This window comes from Nerophis ophidion, linkage group LG04 (assembly GCF_033978795.1).
Source record: "Nerophis ophidion isolate RoL-2023_Sa linkage group LG04, RoL_Noph_v1.0, whole genome shotgun sequence".
Taxonomy (NCBI): domain Eukaryota; kingdom Metazoa; phylum Chordata; class Actinopteri; order Syngnathiformes; family Syngnathidae; genus Nerophis; species Nerophis ophidion.
Window position 1 is genome coordinate 74060922 of NC_084614.1, and position 23990 is coordinate 74084911.

Consider the following 23990-nt stretch of genomic DNA (forward strand, 5'->3'; position numbering starts at 1 on the left):
GTGTAACACAATGTTGTCACTATGACAGGTGTAACACAGTGTTGTCACTAGGTGTAACACAATGTTGTCACTATGACAGGTGTAACACAGTGTTGTCACTATGACAGGTGTAACACAGTGTTGTCACTAGGTGTAACACAGTGTTGTCACTATGACAGGTGTAACACAGTGTTGTCACTAGGTGTAACACAGTGTTGTCACTATGACAGGTGTAACACAATGTTGTCACTAGGTGTAACACAGTGTTGTCACTATGACAGGTGTAACACAGTGTTGTCACTATGATAGGTGTAACACAATGTTGTCACTATGACAGGTGTAACACAGTGTTGTCACTAGGTGTAACACAGTGTTGTGACTAGGTGTAACCCAGTGTTGTCACTATGACAGGTGTAACACAGTGTTGTCACTTAGTGTAACACAGTGGTGTCACTATGACAGGTGTAACACAGTGGTGTCACTATGACAGGTGTAACACAGTGGTGTCACTATGACAGGTGTAACACAGTGTTGTCACTAAGTGTAACACAGTGTTGTCACTATGACAGGTGTAACACAGTGTTGTCACTAAGTGTAACACAGTGTTGTCACTATGACAGGTGTAACACAGTGTTGTCACTAAGTGTAACACAGTGTTGTCACTAGGTGTAACAATATTATCACTATGACAGGTGTAACACAGTGTTGTCACTATGACAGGTGTAACACAGTGTTGTCACTATGACAGGTGTAACACAGTGTTGTCACTATGACAGGTGTAGCACAGTGTTGTCACTATGATAAGTGTAACACAATGTTGTCACTATGACAGGTGTAACACAGTCTTGTCACTAAGTGTAACACAGGGTTGTGACTAGGTGTAACCCAGTGTTGTCACTAGGTGTAACACGGTGTTGTCACTATGACAGGTGTAACACAGTGTTGTCACTAGGTGTAACACAGTGTTGTCACTATGACAGGTGTAACACAGTGTTGTCACTAAGTGTAACACAGTGTTGTCACTATGACAGGTGTAACACAGTGTTGTCACTAAGTGTAACACAGTGTTGTCACTATGACAGGTGTAACACAGTGTTTTCACTAGGTGTAACACAGTGTTATCACTATGACAGGTGTAACAGTGTTGTCACTATGACAGGTGTAACACAGTGTTGTCACAAAGACAGGTGTAACACAGTGTTGTCACTATGATAGGTGTAACACAATGTTGTCACTATGACAGGTGTAACAGTCTTGTCACTAAGTGTAACACAGGGTTGTGACTAGGTGTAACCCAGTGTTGTCACTAGGTGTAACACGGTGTTGTCACTATGACAGGTGTAACACAGTGTTGTCACGAGGTGTAACACAGTGTTGTCACTATGGCAGGTGTAACACATTGTTGTCACTAAGTGTAACACAGTGTTGTCACTATGACAGGTGTAACACAGTGTTGTCACTATGACAGGTGTAACACAGTGTTGTCAATATGACAGGTGTAACACAGTGTTGTCAATATGACAGGTGTAACACAGTGTTGTCACTATGACAGGTGTAACACAGTGTTGTCACTATGACAGGTGTAACACAGTGTTGTCACTATGACAGGTGTAACACAGTGTTGTCACTATGACAGGTGTAACACAGTGTTGTCACTATGACAGGTGTAACACAGTGTTGTCACTATGACAGGTGTAACACAGTGTTGTCACTATGACAGGTGTAACACAGTGTTGTCACTATGACAGGTGTAACACAGTGTTGTCACTATGACAGGTGTAACATAGTGTTGTCACTATGACAGGTGTAACACAATTTTGTCACTATGACAGGTGTAACACAGTGTTGTCACTATGACAGGAGTAACACGGTGTTGTCAGTAGGTGTAACCGCGCTCCAGCGGCCGTGTTCATTCATTGTCTTTACTGTAGCATAAAAAATGCAGATGGCCTTAAAACGCCACAATAATCAGTCACCATATTTAAGTACCCAAAATAAAGACTCGACATAAATATAAATTCAACCGGATCAGAAACATTGCAGGAAACGGGATTAAAACCCGATGCTAACCACCCATAGAAAATACATGGGTACGGCTAGTAGCTACTAAAAACAAATTCACTTACCAACTCGGCTTAATATCTCAACATCGACACACTCTTTAGTCGCAACTCGGCCCTGATGGTCGGCACCTATAAGTTTACAATTAGTTGTAAAATGTTGGACGGTTGTTTTTACGATATGCAGGCCAACGACAACTTTAAAACATACCGGCTTCAGATGTCCTCAGGCCTAGCCGAGTAGTCGCCAGAATGATCTTTGGTATCACTAGCGCCCTCTATCACCAGGAGGCGAGCCTCACATAGTGCGTCTTCGCAGCCGTTTTATGATTGCCCAGCACAAAAAATACATTACACACATACAGTTGTTGACAAAATACACTGTACATTATATACCTTAGCTAACTAAACTATGTAAATGTATAATATAATTCACATCGGGACGGCGTGGCGCAGTGGGAGAGTGGCCGTGGGCAACCCGAGGGTCCCTGGTTCAAATCCCACCTAGTACCAACCTCGTCACGTCCGTTGTGTCCTGAGCAAGACACTTCACCCTTGCTCCTGATGGGTGCTGGTTGGCGCCTTGCATGGCAGCTCCCTCCATCAGTGTGTGAATGTGTGTGTGAATGGGTAAATGTGGAAGTAGTGTCAAAGCTCTTTGAGTACCTTAAAGGTAGAAAAGCGCTATACAAGTACAACCCATTTATTCATTTCTCATTTATATAGCAATACAGTCTCACTGCACAGCAGTTAGCCGAGTCATTGCGCAATCCACAATGAGGAACTGGCTGTGACTCACCGCAAGTCTCTTCTCAGTATTTGAATGGCAAATGTGAGAATTAAGCGATTTTGAATAAAAATAATCTAAAACTGGTGAAGTTAAATGGAAAATAATTATGGTATAATCACTGGATACATAAAACATTTTTTTCTTCTTTCCACGATGGCACCTGCCTCCCCTGACTGCACGTCACTGGCGTACCCCCATTCGAGAACCACTGATGTTCATTTGTTTTGCTTTATTTTGAAGGCGTTGACCGGATATCCTAGTTCACCCCACCCCGTCTCTCCGCGTCTGCTCGCTGACTTGACGTCAGGAGGAAAATTGCCACCACTCACAACCTGTTTGTTAGTCGAGAGCGACACTTTTATTATTAGCTCTGTCGGCTTTAACTCGGAAGGAGAAGTGGTCGTTAAACCGGCAGACGGCGCGTCAGAGCGACGAGCTCGAATGCTGAGGAAAAGGACGCGAAGAATCGAAAAAGGGTTGTTGTTGTTTTTTTAACATCCCTCAATGTAGCTTGTTAGCTCGCTAGCTAACAGCTAGCTAACACTGCGCCTTCCTCTTCCTTCTGCCTTTTTTTTTTTTTTTTTTCTGTGTGTGTGCTAGTTTTTGTGTGTGCATGCTAGAGCCCCAGCAGCTTGTAGGGCTAACCAGGGCCCGAAGGCGGTGTCAGGTTTGAACATTCATCCCGGGGCTGTCAACCGGACTAACCGACCCCCGGTCACCGAGTAGAGTTAATGGCTGGAAATCCGAGGAGGGGCGCGGGTCTCATCGGCTTGATGAAGGACGCCTTTCAGCCGCACCAGCAGCCTCCGCAGCCCCCGCAGCCCGCCGTGGTCGACAAGAAAATGGTGGAGAAATGCTGGAAACTCATGGACAAGGTAGTGATGACATCGGGCCTTCACTAACTATCCCCTTACACAATGTACAGCAGGGGTGTCAAACTCATTTTAAATGGGGGGGGGCCACATGGAGAAAAATCTACTCCCGAGTGGGCCGGACTGGTAAAATCACGGCACGATAACTTAAAAACAAAGACAATTTCAGATTTCAAAACAAAATTAGGCATAATAATGTGTTAATTCCACAACTGTATATATCCGTATCAGTTGATATCGGTAATTAAGAGTTGGACAATATCGTAATATATCAGATATCAGTAAAAAAGCTATTATCGGACATCTCTAGTCGTTATATATACTTTCTGAATAAATGATGTGATAATGTTCATCAGTCAGTTTATTTTCAATCTATCAAGATAATAAAATATCAACATCAAATTACAGTATGTTATTTATGTAGTTTGCTAATTTTCCTGGGCTGCCTCACAATACGAAGGTCCTGAGTAGTCAGGGTTCAATCTCGGGCTCGGGATCTTTCTGTGTGGAGTTTGCATGTTCTCCCCGTGACTGCGTGGGTTCCCTCCGGGTACTCCGGCTTCCTCCCACTTCCAAAGACATGCACCTGGTGATAGTTTGATCGGCAACACTAAATTGGCCCTAGTGTGTGAATGTAGCTGAGATAGGCACCAGCGCCCCCCCACGACCCCAAAGGGAATAATCGGTAGAAAATGGATGGATGGATGGGCTAATTTTCAGATTTCAAAACAAAATTAGGCATAATAACGTGTTAATTCCACAACTGTATATATCGGTATCGGTTGATATCGGAATCGGTAATTAAGAGTTGGACAATCAGATATCGGCAAAAAAGCCATTATCGGACATCTCTAGTCGTTATTTATACTTTCTGAATAAATGATGTGACAATGTTTATCAGTCAGTTTATTTTCAATCTATCAAGAAAATAAAATAACATCAAATTACAGGGTGTTATTTATGTAGTTTGCTAATTTTCCTGGGCTTCACGGTGGCAGAGGGGTTAGTGCATCTGCCTCACAATACGAAGGTCCTGAGTAGTCAGGGTTCAATCTTGGGCTCGGGATCTTTCTGTGTGGAGTTTGCATGTTCTCCCCGTGACTGCGTGGGTTCCCTCCGGGTACTCCGGCTTCCTCCCACTTCCAAAGACATGCACCTGGGGATAGTTTGATCGGCAACACTAAATTGGCCCTAGTGTGTGAATGTAGCTGAGATAGGCACCAGCGCCCCCCCACGACCCCAAAGGGAATAATCGGTAGAAAATGGATGGATGGATGGGCTAATTTTCAGATTTCAAAACAAAATTAGGCATAATAACGTGTTAATTCCACAACTGTATATATCGGTATCGGTTGATATCGGAATCGGTAATTAAGAGTTGGACAATCAGATATCGGCAAAAAAGCCATTATCGGACATCTCTAGTCGTTATTTATACTTTCTGAATAAATGATGTGACAATGTTTATCAGTCAGTTTATTTTCAATCTATCAAGAAAATAAAATAACATCAAATTACAGGGTGTTATTTATGTAGTTTGCTAATTTTCCTGGGCTTCACGGTGGCAGAGGGGTTAGTGCATCTGCCTCACAATACGAAGGTCCTGAGTAGTCAGGGTTCAATCTCGGGCTCGGGATCTTTTGGTGTGGAGTTTGCATGTTCTCCCCGTGAATGCGTGGGTTCCCTCCGGGTACTCCGGTTTCCTCCCACTTCCAAAGACATGCACCTGGTGATAGTTTGATTGGCAACACTAAATTGGCCCTAGTGTGTGAATGTGAGTGTGAATGTTGTCTGTCTATCTGTGTTGGCCCTGCGATGAGGTGGCGACTTGTCCAGGGTGTACCCAGCCTTCCGCCCGGTTGTAGCTGAGATAGGCACCAGCGCCCCCCCACGAGCCCAAAGGGAATAATCGGTAGAAAATGGGTGGATGGATGGGCTAATTTTCAGATTTCAAAACAAAATTAGGCATAATCACGTGTGAATTCCACAACTGTATATATCGGTATCGGTTGATATCGGAATCGGTAATTAAGAGTTGGACAATCAGATATCGGCAAAAAAGCCATTATCGGACATCTCTAGTCGTTATTTATACTTTCTGAATAAATGATGTGATAATGTTCATCAGTCAGTTTATTTTCAATCTATCAAGATAAAATATCAACATCAAATTATAGGGTGTTATTTATGTAATTTGCTAATTTTCCTGGGCTTCACGGTGGCAGAGGGGTTAGTGCATCTGCCTCACAATATGAAGGTCCTGAGTAGTCAGGGTTCAATCTCGGGCTCGGGATCTTTCTGTGTGGAGTTTGCATGTTCTCCCTGTGACTGCGTGGGTTCCCTCCGGGTACTCCGGCTTCCTCCCACTTCCAAAGACATGCACCTGGGGATAGGTTGATTGGCAACACTAAATTGGCCCTAGTGTGTGAATGTGAGTGTGAATGTTGTCTGTCTATCTGTGTTGGCCCTGCGATGAAGTGGCGACTTGTCCAGGGTGTGCCCCGCCTTCCGCCCGGTTGTAGCTGAGATAGACACCAGCGCCCCCCGCGACCCCAAATGGAATAAGCGGTAGAAAATGGATGGATGTATGGATGGGCTAATTTTCCTCAACTGCTGCATTAACAATATGTGGGTTTTTTTTTTTTTTTTTCATATGTAGCATCATCTCTTCCGGGCCATATTATACACCGCCCCCCTCCACCCCCCTCCGTACGTCGGTTGAGGTGGGCGTGGTTGGGGGGTGGGGGGTGTATAATGTAGCCCGGAAGAGATGCATGGGATTCTGGGTATTTCTTCTGTTGTGTTTATGTTGTGTTACAGTGCGGATGTTCTCCCGAAATGTGTTTGTCATTCTTGTTTGGTGTGGGTTCACAGTGTGGCGCATATTAGTAAGAGTGTTAAAGTTATTTATATCACAACCATCAGTGTAACATGTGGCTGTTGAACAAGTATGCCTTGCAATTGATGATGTGTGGAATCAGGGGTCGCATGCTACACGTGACCGACAGGCACGCAGATATCATGGTGTGAAGGGGGGTGCGACGATAAAGCATTGTCACCACGACATGCCCTCAAAATAGTTATGCTCCCTGATCTACAAACGTACACAGAATTGCTATTGTGACATCTAGTGGACACATTCAGAACGTCAGTTTCTTTCATTCAAAAATTTCGGCTCATTTTTATCTTTAGTAAACTCATCTCGCGGGCCGGATAAAACCTGTTCGTGGGCAAGATCCGGCCCGCGGGCCATACGTTTGACACCCCTGATGTACAGTATACATTAGGGCAGTGTTTTTCAACCACTGTGCCGCGGCGCACTATTGTGCCGTGAGATAATGTCTGGTGTGCTGTTGGAAATTATGCAACATCACCTATTCATCCACCCATCCATCAATTAATTTTTTACCTCTTATTCCATTTGGGATCGCGGGGGGCGCTGGTGCCTATCTCAGCTACAATCGGGCGGAAGGCGGGGTACACCCTGGACAAGTTGCCTCCTCATCTCAGGGCCAACACAGATAGACAGACAACATTCACACTCCCATTCACACACTAGCGCCAATTTAGTGTTGCCATGAACCTATCCCCAGGTGCATATCTTTTGGAAGTGGGAGGAAGCCGGAGTACCCGGAGGGAACCCACGCATTCACGGGGAGAACATGCAAACACCACATAGTAAGATCCCGAGCCCGGGATTGAACCCCAGACTACTCAGGACCTTTGTATTGTGAGGCCCAACTTCACCTAATTGGTCCAAAAAATATTATTTGCCTATCAATAATTATAATCTGCAAATGTGCCGTTGTCTAGTGCAGTGTTTTTCAACCTTATCTGAGCCAAGGCACATTTTTTGGGTTGAAAAAAAGCGGAGCAATCAAGAATATATCAGTTGTTTTTATCCTTTTTTGTGTGGACATTGTTGATTGTCATATCATGTTCAGATGTGGATGCCGTCCTTGCTCCACAGTAAGTCTTTGCTGTCGTCCAGCATTCTGTTTTTGTTTACTTTGTAGCCAGTTTGGTTTTTATTTTCTTTCTGCATAGCCTTCCCTAAGCTTCAATGCCTTTTTTTTATCTGCACTCACCTCTTGTTTATTTTTGGTTTAAGCATTAGACACCTTTTTACCTTCACTGTGCCACCCAATGTTTCCGACATCTACAAAGCCATTCACAACCTGCTGCCACCTACTGATATGGAAGAGTATTAGAAGGTTACTCTGCCGAACTCTAGACAGCAGTGACACTCAACAACAACACATCATTTGCAGACTATAATTACTGGTTTGCAAAAATTATTTTTAACCCAAATAGGTGGAATTAGATCATCTCCCACGGCACACCAGACTGTATCTGACGGCACGCTAGTGTGCCACGCCACAGCGGTTGAAAAACACTGGTCTAGTGTCTGTGCTGTATAGAGCTCGCCAGGGTAACATGTAAAACTCCATATCAGTAGGTGGCAGCTGGTAGTTATTGCTGTGTAGAACTCGGAACGTGTCGAGGATGGTTTGTTAAGATCCCAATATGCAGAGCACAGTTGGAGACAGCGTACAGGTTAGAAGCGTATGTAACGCTTAAACCAAAAATGAACAAAAGGGAAGGGAAAAGGCACTGAAGCATAGGGATGGAACCTGCTTAGTGGCCTAGTGTTCATCAAGTGTTAATCATCAAGTTCATTAAGTGTTAATCAATAATTAGAATCTGCATATAATGTGCCATTGTCTAGTGTCTGTGCTGTATAGAACTCGGCAGGATAACCATGTAAAACTCCATATCAGTAGGTGGCAACAAGTAGTTCATTGCTTTGTAGAACTCAGAACGCGTTGAGGCTGGTTTGTTATGATCCCAATATGCAGAGCACAGCTGGAGACGGCTCGCAGGTAAAAAACGTATGTAACGCTTAAACCGAAAACGAACAAAAGGGGAAGGAAAAGGCACTGAAGCATAGGGATGGAACCTACTATGGAACCTACTCAGTGGTTAGAGTTCAAACCCAGGCCGAGTCATACCAAAGACTGTAAAACTGGGACCCATTACCTCCCTTGGCACTAAGCATTAAGACTTGGAATTGGGGGTTAAATCACCAAAAATGATTCCCGGGTGTGGCACCGCTGTTGCCCACTGCTCCCCTCACATCCCAGAGGGTGATCAAGGGTGATGGGTCAAATGCAGAGAATAATTTTGCCACACCTAGTGAGTGTGTGACAATCATTGGTACTTCAACTTTAACTGGCTACAAAGTAAACAAAAAACGACTGCTGGACGACAGCAAAGACTTACAGCATGTGGAGCAGAGACGGCATCCACAAAGTACATTCGTACATGAAGGGACAATCAACAATGTCCCCGCAAAGAAGGAAAGCGTCCACACAACTGAAATAGTCTTGTTCGCCAATAAGTTAAAGTACCAATGATTGTCACACACAGACTGGGTGTCGTGTAATGTGTCCTGCATTTGACCCATCCCCTTGATCACCCCCTGGGAAATGAGGGGAGCAGTGGGCAGCAGCGGTTCCGCGCCTGGGAAGCATTTATGGTGATTTAACCCCCAATTCAAACCCTTGATGCTGAGTGCCAAGCAGGGAGGCAATGGGTCCCATTTTTTTATTGACTTTGGTATGACTCGGCCTGGGTTTGAACTCACAACCTACCGATCTCAGGGCGGACACTCTAACCACAAGGCCACTGAGTAGAATAGAAAACAGGTCAGGCAATAGCACTCAAAGGAAGACCTGGAGCTGCTACGGGAAAACGCCAACAAAGCAGGAAGGGCCACCAAAATAACAGCGCAAGACAGGAACTAAAACCTACACAGGAAAACAACAAACTCCAAATAAAGTACAAGTTTAAATTTTTTACGTGTTTTGCTGGTGGTGTGCCTCCGTATTTTAAGGAAAACAATTTGCCTTTGCTTTAACACCTTACCCTAATGATTAGGGTAAGGTTGTGTTTGTGCCTCATTCCTGTGAGAACCCTGCATGCAACCAAATAATTAAGGAATGGGACTAGCCAGGATTAGCTGCAGTGTGCTCAAACAACCACCAGGTGGCATTTGTGAGCAGGTAATGCCATATCATCTCTTTCTCCTTCGTACTTATGAGGTCGGGAGTGCATTATTTACTCACAGTTGTAGCTGAGATAGGGACTAGCGCCCCCCGCGACCCCAAAGGGAATAAGCGGTAGAAATGGATGGCTGGATGGATAAAGTGAAGGATAAAGCAAAAATACAACCTTATCTACTGTTCTTAACTTGTGTCCTGATAATCCTCTCAATCGCATTACCGTCTTGTCTTCCACTGACATGTTGCTTCCAACGAAAAACAAAGATTGTGCAACATTCTTCTACCCAGTCAGCACTTTGATAGCTTGTAAACAAAGCTAATTGCATCATTAGTCAAGGTCTCCACAAATGAGGCTCACTTACTTTAATTGTTGGATAAATGAGAAGCCTGTTTTAGATGCTGGACGGAGGGAACACGCAATAATAGTAAGTCGGTTTCGATTTTTTTTTTTGCCCATATGTGACCTGTATCAAATTTTTTTAATGTCAATTTGAACTGTGCAATTCCGAATTTTCCAACTCCTACCCAGGCCTTTTTTGCACTGGACATCAAATCTGTTGCGTCACACATCGGATATTTTTTTGCCAGTCGAAACACGCCAAAGTGCGTCGAATCTGATTTTTCGCATCAGTTTACACTGAAGGCCGAAGTGTATCAAATGTGATTTTTTATTTTTTTTTCCCAGCTGACCGTTTAGATTACAAGTAAAATTTGATCTTTATCAGACTCCAGTGTAGATGCGCACAGGCCCCAATATGGCCTTGACCTCACTGGAATGCGCAGTTCAATCACGTAAAAACAAAGAAAGATGACTGAATTGCGTAAACGAACAAGGAAGTCCCTACTACTACTTTCCAAAATAAAAATTGCCACACCTTTTGAAATTTTTTTTAATTTTTTTTACGTCAAGACAAAGTTGCATATACATTTATATTAGTGTAATATGTTTAGGATGGTTCTAATCTTTTTGTGACTGTTAAGTAGAGGAGACAGGAACATTAGTGTGGATCTATGTCGGCAATATTTTTCAACTCACGTAAAAAAATGTATGCAATGTAAGTAACATGTAAGCAAATACGGCACAGTTTACACGTCATTTCCTGTCCTTCAACACTTGCTATTTCTTACACATGCAGTAAAGGCCAAAAGTTTAGACACACCTTCTCATTCAATGCGTTTTCTTTATTTTCATGACATTGTAGATTGTCGCTGAAGGCATAAACTAAGAATGGACACATGTGGAGTTATGTACTTAACAATAAACGTTGAAATACCTGAAAACATGTTTTATATTCTACTTTCTTCAAAATAGCCACCCTTCGCTCTGATTACTTTTTCGCACACTCTTGGCATTCTCTCGATGTGCTTCAAGAGGTAGTCCCTGAAATGGTTTTCACTTCACAGGTGTGCTTGAAGCTCATGGAGAGAATGTCAAGAGTGTGCAAAGCAGTAATCAGAGCAAAGGTGGCTATTTTAAAGAAACTAGAATACAAAACATGTTTTCAGTTATTTCATCTTTTTGTGCTAAGTACATAACTCCACATGTGTTCATTCATAGTTTTGATGCCTTCAGTGACAATCTACAATGTAAATAGTCATGAAAATAAAGAAAACACATTGAATGAGAAGGTGTGTCCAAACTTTTGGCCTTTACTGTATGTATATATGGAAACATGAACTGTGTTGGCCCTACGATGAGGTGGCGACTTGTCCCAGGTGTATCCCGCCCTCTGCCCAAATGCAGCTGAGATAGGCTCCAGCAACCCCCGCGACCCCAAAAGGGACAGGCGGTAGAAATGGATGGATGGAAACTATTTACTTCAAAGCATATCTTTTCATTTTTTCATCATCATAATTTTACAATGTTTCTAATAGAGTAGGAGATTTGGATTGTTTTAGACATGAAAAGAGGGTTGTTTGTGGCACATTCTTTTTGACCTTTTGGGAGGATTTCGACTAATTCTTCAACTAAATGATATGAAAATATATAAACATCCCATTCCAGAAAATCTATTCTGATCCCTTCAAATGACACAGATGAAAACAGTCATTGAGATGAGGATAATATGACCATTATGTCACTCTGAATTACCAACCAAAAATCAAAATGCACATTGTTTACCTTCTGTGTCTCTGTCTGTGTTAATAGAACAGCAGAAGTGTGCGACCACAACGTGAACTGCAAAGCGACTGCATGTGATCTGCTGCGTTTAGCGATTCTGGGCCGTTAAATGCATACGATTTCGGTTTGACCGTGATCATTAAACTATGTGACTATTTAATAGTACATACAGTAGAGGGCAAGTTTGGACACACTTTCTCATTCAATGTATTTTCTTTATTTTCATGACTATTTACATAACTCCATGTGTTCATTCATAGTTTTGATGCCTTCAGTGACAATCTACAATGTAAATAGTCATGAAAATAAAGAAACCACATTGAATGAGAAGGTTGTGTGTCCAAACTTTTGGGCTGTGCTGTACATATACCCGGATAATGTAGTGTCTACCAAAAAATGTTTGGTAGATACTGTCAGCTCTCACACACAAAACACAAACGAGCAGCTGTCGAATAACTTCAAGAAAAAAACATCAGGGTGGTTACAATAACAAGAAAACAAAGTTGTATCTATGGATTATCATTCATTCTAGATGGTAAAATAGGAATAGGAGGAATGTGCATAATTTCAAGCGCATAAAAAACACGTAATCGCAAATTGGCGACGAGGGACCCAAGTGAGCAAAACTCTCACATTTTTCAAGTGAGCAAAACTCTCACCAAATGGGAGCCAACCAGGCGATGCATAGCAGCACCCAACAAAGCTGAGTAATCAAAAATACATGTTTAATCACTCGTTCTCCCCGTTCCTGAAGTTGCTGCCTATCATCCATTGCATGAATTTACTGTCTGTTGCTTTGATTTCTCTTTATTATGTGCATAAATGTACTTTGGAGTAGGAGTTGCATGACTTCAGATTCTTTAAAGTCGACTCAAACGTGAGGATGGTCAAGTCAACGTCATTTTGTCGCTGATAACTTCAATTATATTTTTTCCCCGTTATAAATAAAAATACATAAAGAGGAAATCCTTTGCATCAATGTGTATTCACTGACAACAGACATGTCATGCACAGGAATAACATAGAACCGCAGTTCTAACAAAAACAAGCTATAAATCCGTAAACCCTAAATACCACAGAGTGCATGTTCGGTAGTGCCGCGGAAGACGAGGTAGGTTTCCAGACTCGTCATTGTGTCAACTTCCACCAGCTGCTACAGTGGACCCCAAGATGGTTTGGACCGCAAGGCTTCTATTTTTACTGGATGTTGGAGCAAATCCGCAGCCATTTCATACGGATTAGGCTGACTGGACAAAAAGTACAACACATTTAAAAAAAATTAAGCCGGGCAATTTTCAGAATGAAACGTTGTGGTTGCTTCGCCCACATCAATGCAACAAAACAAATACCGTGTACTGCCAAAATCATGAGAGTCCACGTCAGACTCAAAACCTCATTGTGGCGCTTAAAGGGGCCCTGTTATGTTGGGGTTTTTTTACATTTAAAATACCTACTTGTGGTCTATGTAACATGTAATAGTGGTTCTTTGGTCAGAATTTTGTATAGATTATGTTTTACAGACCATCTTCAAGTTGCTTTCTGACCATCTCTTCAGAATGAGCCATTCAGTGGGCGGTCCTATTTACGTGCCTCCACTTTGACTTTATGTAAACCCCGTCAGACGTGTTGTAGTTTTTAGCGTTTCCATATCAAGGCTACTGACAAATATAACTTAGAAATAACAATGCCTGGCCGATTATGGCAAAATTCCCATCCATCCATCCATTTTCTACCTTAATTTTTTAGTTTAGTTTAGTGATTATTGGTGAGATTCAAAACGTCGAGCACAGTGATTCTCAAACTGCGGGGTTCCATTTTGTGGTACGCCAAAGAATCACTAAATGAAATATATTATAATGGCGTGACTCGAGCCATTATCAAAGGTTTATCAGCCTTTAACGGAAGTTGTTGCAATCCGACTACTGTAGATAGTAGTCGACGGCAACACTCAACACACAAACAGAACCGTCTTACTCCATCATTTCTATCACTCAACACGCGTGATAACCTAATGTTCCCCAAATTATGCGCCCTTTCACAGCTTCCCAGCCAATCAACACACAGAGCACATGTAAGCAAATAAAAACATTAGCAGAGAAAGCTGCACAAAACATGATGCATCTTACAGGTAAACCACAACATCTGTTAAACATTGAATAAACAAAAGTGGAACATAACATAACATAGGGCCCATTAGGTTGCTATATAAATAGAATGAACAAATGTTAAATACATCAAATACTATCCAAAATATCTTATCCCCTAATTTTATTTTCCTATATTCAAACAGTATTACTGTTCTGTGTGTAATGTTACGGTGGCCAAAAATATTAAATATACTTGTTAAATAAAACCTCTGCCTTGTTTTTTATGAATACTTAGGCCTACTACACTAGTGTATTTTAATGGTGGTTATTATGGTGGTACTTGGAGTACCAAGTGCTTTCTGAGGTGGTACTTGGTGGGAAATGTTTGAGATCCACTGTTTTAGTGGACGTGATTACACGTATAAGCTCCTCACCTGTTTTATTGTCGCAAGCTTAGGAATTTGCATGCGTGTTTCCCGATCAATTACTTGTTTTTTTTACCCTATATTTTTATGATCGTTAGAAGCCAAAATCGAAATACACATCTGATTAATTTTCCGGCCCAACTTAGAACTATATGCTACTTGGTCGAAATGGCAACAACGGAGGATGCATGAGCCAGCCTGCCCCACAGCAAGAATAGAGAAAAATAATCTTATTGACTACAACTTTGGGCTACAATGACGGACTTTGGTAAAACTTTACAATATGTGGATCTATCCGCTGACATAACCAGGAACAAATACGTCACTAGCTACTCAAATTACAAACGGCTTGTCAAGAGAAAGTATGAAAGAAGACAAAATTGTTTTATGAACATCTATGCCATGCCTCCATGGTTTGAGTTCACATTTTTGGGACTTTAAGGGATCCCAAAAACACCAAAACAGGCCCGCCCCATCCATCCATCCATCCATCCATTTCCCACCGCTTATTCGCTTCAGGGTTGCAGGGGGGTGCCCCAATGGTAAAAAAAAAAGTTGTTTTTGCAACTACAGCTTTGCAGTCATATAATGTGCTTTGTTTTTTTGACTTGGTGGATTATTTTCCACCTATTCATTTCTATTCAAAAAGGTACTATCAGGACCTTTCATGAAGAAAGACAGAAAAACCTTTGGAAGTCTCTTTAAAACAGACAAAGACATCCATTAGTAGCCTTTATCCTCTCTCTTTCCCCCAAGGTGGTGCGTTTGTGCCAGAACCCCAAGGTGGCACTCAAGAACAGCCCGCCCTACATCCTGGACCTGCTGCCGGACACCTACCAGCACCTGCGCACCGTCCTGTCGCGCTACGAGAGCCGCATGGAGATCCTCGGCGAGAACGAGTACTTTCGCGTGGTTATGGAGAACCTGACCAACAAGACCAAGCAGACCATGAGCCTCTTCAAGGAGGCCAAGGAGAGGATGTTCGAGGAGAACTCTCAGCCAAGGTAAAGCCATGGAAAGATGCTGTATCACAGTATTTTATGGATTACCAAGAAACAGTTCTCTGACAACAAAACTATTTGTTCTTACAAGGTACCCATAGGGTCTTAAAAAGTCTAAAACCAATCATTTTAATTTAAGGCCTTAAAATGTCTTGAATACAGCCATAACATGTCTTAATGTTTATTTAAAATAGATCTATAAACCTCCGTCTCATTTTTATATGATTTGTTTTTGGAGCGTTATTCGTAACTACGAAACGGAACTAATTCAAGCAGGGGTCTTCAACGTTTTCCAGGCCAAGGACCCCCAAATCAAATCATTCTTTACTTATATAGCACTTTTTATACTCAGGAAAGTGGCGAACATAAAGTGCTGTTTAATAAAAAAAATACAGGAAGAAAAGAAAACATGCACACAGAACTGTTTCACAATAAAGCAAAAACTAAATATGCCATGGCACTTAGGATTTGAGGAAGAAACACCATCTTTGAAGCGTCCACACTGGAGAATAACTAAAATTAATGCCATCTATAAAACAGCATAAAACATATGATAAATATATGTATATAAAAAAATATTAATAAAATAAGCAGTTGGCGAGATGTAGCGGGGACCCCCTACATTTATGTCTTGTGTAAAATTGTGTTTTAAATTGAACTGGTCCTAAAGGGGCCTTGTTATTTGGGGTCTCTTTTTCACTTCTGATAAGATATGGATATTCTAGCTTTGAGTATTGACTAATACTGATATGACTATAATACGATATCAGCAGGAATTATAATACATTCTTTCTTTATATTGTAGTGTGGAAGGTTTGATCAAGTGAAATTTCTCAGAACAATAGTAAGTATAAAAAAATACTAACCTTATGACAGATTTAATTATAATAGATTAGATTTACATCACACTTTTTTGTAGACACTCAGAGCGATTAACAGAGACGTGAGAATTCACGTTCATACACTCTACATTCACACATTGTGGTAAGCTACATTTTTTACATTTTAAACACTTCTTTGTGGTCTACATTTTAAACACTTCTTTGTGGTCTACATAACTATGTAATGGTGGTTCTTTGGTTAAAATGTTGCATAGATCCCATTTTACAGACCATCTTCAAGCCACTCTTTGACTGTCTCCTTTTTTGGCCAGTCCTATTTATGTGGCTCCACTTTTAAAGCGTCTTCTACCTGTCATTTCTGTTGTACCAGTTTTTAGTGCTTCCATAGCGAGACTACTGACAGATATAAGTTAGATGGATGAATGGATGCTGTACAGCAAGAGGATAGAAAAAAAAGTTCTTATTGACTATGGCGCGGACGACAGTGGCAGACCCGCGCAAACTTTTGGGATCTATGCAGATGCCAAATATACAACAGCATGTACCAATAAGTAAGAACATATGGTCTTGCATAATATTGCGAAACAAAATGCCCGACAATGTCACTTAATAGGTGGCATTTTAGGGTCCTTATACACAAACCATAATAATACCCGTATGTTGACCAACGTCTGACTACGGTAGCTGCAATGCGCTGACAATCCATCAATCGCTGCGGCTTTGTTGTTTACCAAAGTCGGATTAAAACATTTTTCAAGATTTTTGAGCGGTAGTGTAATGTTTTTTATCTTCTCAATAAAACATCAAAGTTTTGAGCTTGCTTTGCTAGTGTCATTTATTGAACAAGCATCAAGTTGCGATCCACACTTATCTCTTATGTGTGACTGCCATCTATTGGTCACACAAATTACACCTTGTAGCAAATAACATTGCTTCGAGGTTGGTAAACAACCAGAATTAATCAGTACATTAGGCACACAGGGTTATAAGGCGCAATGTGGATTTTTGAGAAAATGAAATGATTGTAAGTGTGCCTTTATGACGGAAAAATACAGTTCGTATGTCTGGCTTAGGTGGTATTGTGTGCTTAGCTGTTGTGTAGCTGCTAGTTCTTAGTAGTCTACAGCCTACCTTTAGTAAATCACTTCACTAAAACATAAGGAAAGATTAAATGTGTTTCCTTATTGGAATACATTTAGATATTACCTGCATGTCCAGTTTAACACAAGTCAACACGCGGCAGAACTGCGTGTATCAGAGCCTGTATCGGAGATATTATATGCAAGCCGATTCGGTAGAAAATGGATGGATGAAAATGTAGTCAACGTGAAATACATGCCGGATACAAAATTAGCTAATAGAATAGAATAAAAAGTACTTCATTGATCCCTGGGGGAAATTCAGCACCACAGCACACATATTATTATTATAGACAATAATAATATAATATACATCATATATTATGCATATAATATATGAATGATATAAATATATTCTACATTTATTCTACATTCAAATATGAATGTTTTCCACATCCATCCTATCCAAATTCTGTCTGAGGCTTGCTATCCATAATTGCCTTTATTCTTTTTAGACAATTATTTTCTCTGTGCTCGCTGTTCATTACAACTTTGTCCAGACAGTAGCACTGTAGATGTTTTTTCTCTGTTTAATTAAGTCTGACTCATGTGTGTGTGTGTGTGTGTTTGTGTGTGTGTGTGTGTCAATCATTAGTACTTTAGCAGTTGAAAACACTGAAAAAAAGTTAACATTTTAGCTTTATTGCTAACAGTTTCTTTCACATACAATATATTGTTGTGCTTTACCCCATCGTGTCCGACTTTCCGATTGTTGTTATGACGTGAAAACACATAACACAAAGCATACTGCACTTTCTGCAAGGCAACTTTGGAACATTGGGCATGAAGGCTTTGAAATTGAAAGGCAAATCAGGGCCCAGTGAGTGTTGCGTTTAAAGCAGCTGGGCAGACGGGAAGAATTCTCACAGGAACAAACATTTTTGGTGAAATAATTATAAAACCCACATACAGACATTAACAATCTTACAAAAACGTTAGAATTATTCATAATGTGTGGTTTAGGGAGCACACAAATAGCTTATTTTTGTAGTCAAAACTGTTAAAATGTTACGATTTGGTAGAACATTTGACTGCAAATATTGAAAGTTTATTCATAGACAGAAATGTGTGGTGCAACCTCAGAGGACCGTCCATCCATCCATTTTCTACCTCTTATTCCCTTTGCGGTCGCGGGGGGCGCTGGTGCCTATCTCAGCTACAATTGGGTGGAAGGTGGGGTACACCCTGGACAAGTCGCCAACTCATCACATGGCCAACACAGATAGACAGACACCATTCACACTCACATTCACACACTAGGGCCAATTTAGTGTTGCCAATCAACCTATCCCCAGGTGCATGTTTTTGGAAGTGGGAGGAAGCCGGAGTACCCGGAGGGAACCCATGCATTCACGGGGAGAACATGCAAACTCCACACAGAAAGATCCCGAGCCCGGGATTGAACCCTGACTACTCAGGACCTTCGTATTGTGAGGCAGACGCACTAACCCCTCTACCACCGTGAAGCCAACCTCAGAGGACCGGCAAAATACAAACATGCTTTAGCACTTACCCCAAGGAAAAGTTTTTGTGTCTGGGGGCGGCATAGCTCGGTTGGTAGAGTGGCCGTGCCAGCAACTTGAGGGTTGCAGGTTCGATTCCCGCTCGTGCCATCCTAGTTACTGCCGTTGTGTCCTTGGGCAAGACACTTTACCCACCTGCTCCCAGTGCCACCCACATTGGTTTAAATGTAACTTAGATATTGGGTGTCACTATGTAAAGTGCTTTGAGTCACCTGAGAAAAGCGCTATATAAATATAATTCACTTCACTTCACTCTGTGGGGTGAAAATATGTAACAGCCCTAGTGACGAGCTCAAACACTGTTCAAACATTGAGCACTATTGTACAAATCTAGTATTTTAGTTCGGTATAGTAAAGTCTAGGCTTGTTTTGAATGTGAACATGAATGTACTTTGATATATTGAGTTATTGTAACCACATTAAATCTGCGCAAATCAAATTATGTAAATCCAGATAAATGTAATGTGGTTCTGAGGAAACAGCATGTTATTCATTAAAGTTCAACTATAGAAAAGGGATGGGATTCAAAGAGTTTATACTTCTTCCCATTACCCTTTTGAGATAAAATAAGCCGATTAAACCGTTCTTTTAATTTTCTTTTTGTGTGATATAGAACTGACTATGGCATACTCCGTAAACTGATTGATTAATGCCGTGTCAGAGATCAAAATATATTTGTAGAGAATTATTGACAATGGAAGTAACTTGTATTCCTAAATGAATTTTGAATGCTGGGCAAAGGGGCTTGTGCTTCAGCAGTAGTTATTACCATCTACTTGACAAATTGTTTATTTTTTTAATCCCAAATACTGGTATCATATGTGAATACATTGTATCTGCTGATGTAATTAAAAAAAGACTAACACACCAATACGCGACTGCATGAGGCAGATGGGGTGAGACAAGGAGGCAGGATGCGCCTAATCACTGATGTGGTTCTGTTCTTGATGATCTCATTTACACATACACAAACAGCTGTTAAGTACAGATAATGCCAACTTGAAATAATTTCCTGCCTATCGCTTTGGGGCCCCCTCTAGCATGGCACCCCTATACGTCGCATATACAGCATACCCAAAGTGATAGCGCACACATACGAGTAATAGGTATCCATACCCTGTCAACGTTTTTGACAAGTTTATTCCAGGTCACACTGCACATGTGATACTTGCTTACATCGCTACAAAAATCTAATTCTAGTGAGTCCGCAGGAAAGAAAGAAAAAGGACAAAATCACGCCACGTCTACATCCTGTTTTTGTCTGCAAAGTGTTTCACAAAGCGAAAGTCGATCCTTCCTCTTTAGGAGAAGTCCAGTCATGTCCTCTGAGAAACTTGCTAGAGAATATCCATCTCTTGTATTCTAGAATGTAAAATCATTCTTTATCAATCCATGTTTTGTCTTGTCCCGCTCAGGCGAAACCTCACCAAGTTGTCGCTCATCTTCAGCCACATGCTGGCCGAGCTCAAAGCCATCTTCCCCAACGGCCTCTTCCAGGGAGACAATTTTAGGATCACCAAAGCCGACGCCGCCGAGTTCTGGAGGAGGTCCTTCGGCGACAAGTGAGTGTCAGCCGCCACCTGGTGTTATCGTGCTACTGCATGCCTGACCTTTCTTCCCGCTGCACTAAGAACCATCGTTCCGTGGCGGACGTTCCGCCAGGCCTTGCACGAGTTCCATCCCATCAGCTCGGGGCTGGAGGCCATGGCCCTCAAATCCACCATCGACCTCACCTGCAACGACTACATCTCCGTTTTTGAATTTGACATCTTCACCAGGCTCTTCCAGGTCAGACCATGAAGATGATATGATGCACTCTGGACTCAACATGCCAATATGTACTCTAGGAACATACATTTTGCATCACACACCCTAATTCATGACTAAATCCAGTAGGTTTGAGCCCAATTTCCTACTAACCTTTTGTTTTTCACATTTGTATGCTACCAAGTTTGGTAGAACTTACTGAGGTGGTAAGATCAGAGCTAACCAGAGATGTGTATCAATAGGTCACCAATCAGTACCGTATTTTTCGGACTATAAGTTGCAGTTTTTTTCGTAGTTTCGGAGCGACTTATGTGGGAAATTATTAACTCGCTACCGTAAAATATCAATATCATTTATCTCATTCGCGGAAGAGACAGAAGAAAATGTCAGCAATCGTCACACACACGTCAACCAATAGGAATTTGGCGGGGGAGGGTCATGGCAGAAGTGCATTGTGGGTCATGGAATGCTAACTGCTATATGCGATATGTTACTGCCGTTGCTATTAAAATGGATCATTTCTTCGTTGGCGGTAACTTATAAAAACTGAGACGGGCTGAACAAAAATTGGACCGAAAAGGAAATAATGTACTGCAGAGTACAAGCTGGACGTAGTTAAATATGCAGCAGAAAACGACAAGAGGAAGCGGCGCATTCCTTTGGAGTTGGCAGAGTTGTTTAGAAGCGACATCGAGGAAGAAGATTTCATGGGATTTATCGATTAGGAGTGACAAATTGTTTGATAAACGTATAGCATGTTCTATATGTTAGTTATTTGAATGACTCTTACCATAATATGTTATGTTAACATACCAGGCACCTTCTCAGTTGATTATTTATGCCTCATATAACGTACACTTATTCAGCCTGTTGTTCACTATTCTTTATTTTAAATTGCCTTTCATATGTCTATTCTTGGTGTTGGATTTTATCATATAAATATCCCCCAAAAATGCGACTTATACTCCAGTGCGACTTATGTTTTTTTCCCTTTTTCATTATGCATTTTCGGCCGGTGCGATGTATACTCCGGAGTGATTTATAATCCGAAAAATACGGTAGATTAATGCTTTTCAATGCCGATCCCTTCTGCCTGATACTTGTTTATTTTGGTCCCCGGTCTGAGATAAGTGGTTAGCAGCCTACTGTATAAAAGGGACCCTCAATCTGCAAACTTAATTAGTTCTTCAACATGGTTCGCCAACCGAAAAATTTGTCTAGTGAAGCAGACTTCCCTTTAAGAATCAACGTAAACAGAAATAATCTATTCTAGTCCCGAGAAAAATCCCTATTTCAGTAAAAAACTGCACACTTTGAAGACACTATAATTTATATGTACACATCAAGCCAACTACACATTGAGCCAACAGGCAGCACGGTGGTAGAGGGTTAGTGCATCTGCCACACAATACGAAGGTCCTGAGTGGTCCTGGGTTCAATCCCGGGCTCGGGATCTTTGTGTGTGGAGTTTGCATGTCCTCCGTGTGACTGCGTGGGTTCCCTCCGGCTACTCCGGCTTCCTCCCACCTCCAAAGACATGCACCTGGGGATAGGTTGATTGGCAACACTAATTTGGCCCTAGTGTGTGAATGTGAGTGTGAATGTTGTCTGTCTGTGTTGGCCCTGCAATGAGGTGGTGACTTGTCCAGGGTGTACCCTGTAGCTGAGATAGGCTCCAGCGCCCCCCGCAACCCCAAAGGGAATAAGCGGTAGAAAATAGATGGATGGACATCAAGCCAACATTCAGGGTGCTGCGCAGTGCGATACCAGAGGGCGTGTGTGTGTGCGCTTTATCAGTATCATGCTTCTAACACTACAAAACATGCTCATAGTAACCATGAATTCTGAACTAATTCTGATTAAAAAAAAAAAAACAGCTGAAATTGGTTAATTCATTTTTGTTTTGTTGGTTAAAGTGTTTTATATATTGTGCTCCTAAGGTAATGTTTTTGACCATTTTGATATTTATTGAGTTACATTTTCATCAAATGGTTCTACGGGTTCAAAAAATGTTTATAGTTTAAATGATTAAAAATATAAAATAACTTAAACCTGAAAAAAACATTAAGTGGATATAATTCTGTTTTCCTTGAATGTTAAGGATACTATATTATGCAGAGGTGTACTTAAAACAATTTTATAGACAAATGATACTATTTATAGTTGTGGCAGAGTGGGGGTTGCAACAATTTTTAGTTTTTCGTGAGGGCTAGAGGGGTGTAATTGAGTAGCATAGAAGTAGACTGACAAGACCCAAAGAAAGATATAATATAATGTCTGTTGTTGTGAAACAGCCTGTCATATGTGTAGGAGGAGGGCAGATCTCTCCAGATATTGGTAGTGTTGATACCAAAGGCAGTACTATAGTGGTTGGAAAGATACTTTATTTTCACAAAATAGTTTTTTTGTCATTTCTGTTTAGATTGACAAATTCAAGGAGTAAATCCTTAGACACAGGAGGACTTTTAGGGCAAAAGTGGGAATGTTGTACCGAAAACCCGAGCACAGGCTTTTGTAATGTTAAAATATTTTTCTTTTCTTTTTTAAAACACATTTAATTTGATATTCTGGCCACTTTATATTAAATTTGTTGCCCATTTAGTAAAGAAAAAAATATTTAGGGGGTTTATCTTAGATATGTTATTCCTATTTTTAATATTAATCTAATTTTAAAAAAGGTAAAAACCTAGTTGTTTTAAATACGCTGATTTCAACTAAATCCATACAATAATTTATTTTAGTGCATGTAAGCATACCAATGTTTGTGCGTAGGGTGCATTATTGTTGGGGATTAGGTCCTTTGACTCTTCTCTAAGCTCTTGCATACAGTTGATGTAATAGCGTGTGTGTGTTTGTATTGTAGCCGTGGTCGTCGCTGTTAAGGAACTGGAACAGTCTAGCAGTCACACATCCAGGCTACATGGCTTTTCTCACCTACGACGAGGTGAAGGCTCGCCTGCACAGGTTCATCCACAAGCCCGGCAGGTAAGAGCTACACCTTTTATACCCATATAGTAGATCCTCCAGTATTACATTTCCAGCATTATAATACCGTATTTTCCTGACTATACAGCGCACCGGGATATGAGACGTACCTACAAAATTTTAGAATAAACTTTTTTTTTTTTCCATTTATCAGCCATACCGGACTGTAAGATGCAGATATATACATTGTGAAAGGAGTTGTTTACACAGAAATATTTTTTAAATGTTTATTTAGATACCTTAAGTGTTTCCAAACGGTGTCTGTCACACGGCAGTAAAACGGCGGATCATACAATACAGAGGTCATCGTAATGGACCCACTAGCTGCGGAAG

At 41.2% G+C, this 23990-nt stretch overlaps 2 protein-coding genes across 3 annotated transcripts in view; one reads left to right on the forward strand and one right to left on the reverse strand.

Annotated features, from left to right (window-relative positions):
* The window catches only part of lrwd1 (leucine-rich repeats and WD repeat domain containing 1), a 99929-nt gene that overhangs the window by 42290 nt on the left and 33649 nt on the right, over nucleotides 1-23990 (reverse strand). The gene's annotated exons all lie outside the window — the stretch shown is intronic.
* Nucleotides 3121-23990, forward strand: part of LOC133551852 (E3 ubiquitin-protein ligase CBL-like) — a 35665-nt gene continuing 14795 nt past the window's right edge. For both annotated transcript variants that reach the window (XM_061899004.1, XM_061899005.1), the window contains exons 1-5: nucleotides 3121-3704; nucleotides 15157-15404; nucleotides 20321-20467; nucleotides 20537-20693; nucleotides 23536-23657. In XM_061899004.1, coding sequence (XP_061754988.1) covers nucleotides 3561-3704; nucleotides 15157-15404; nucleotides 20321-20467; nucleotides 20537-20693; nucleotides 23536-23657 — 818 coding nt within the window. In that variant the 5' untranslated portion in view covers nucleotides 3121-3560. The remainder of the gene's footprint in view (nucleotides 3705-15156; nucleotides 15405-20320; nucleotides 20468-20536; nucleotides 20694-23535; nucleotides 23658-23990) is intronic.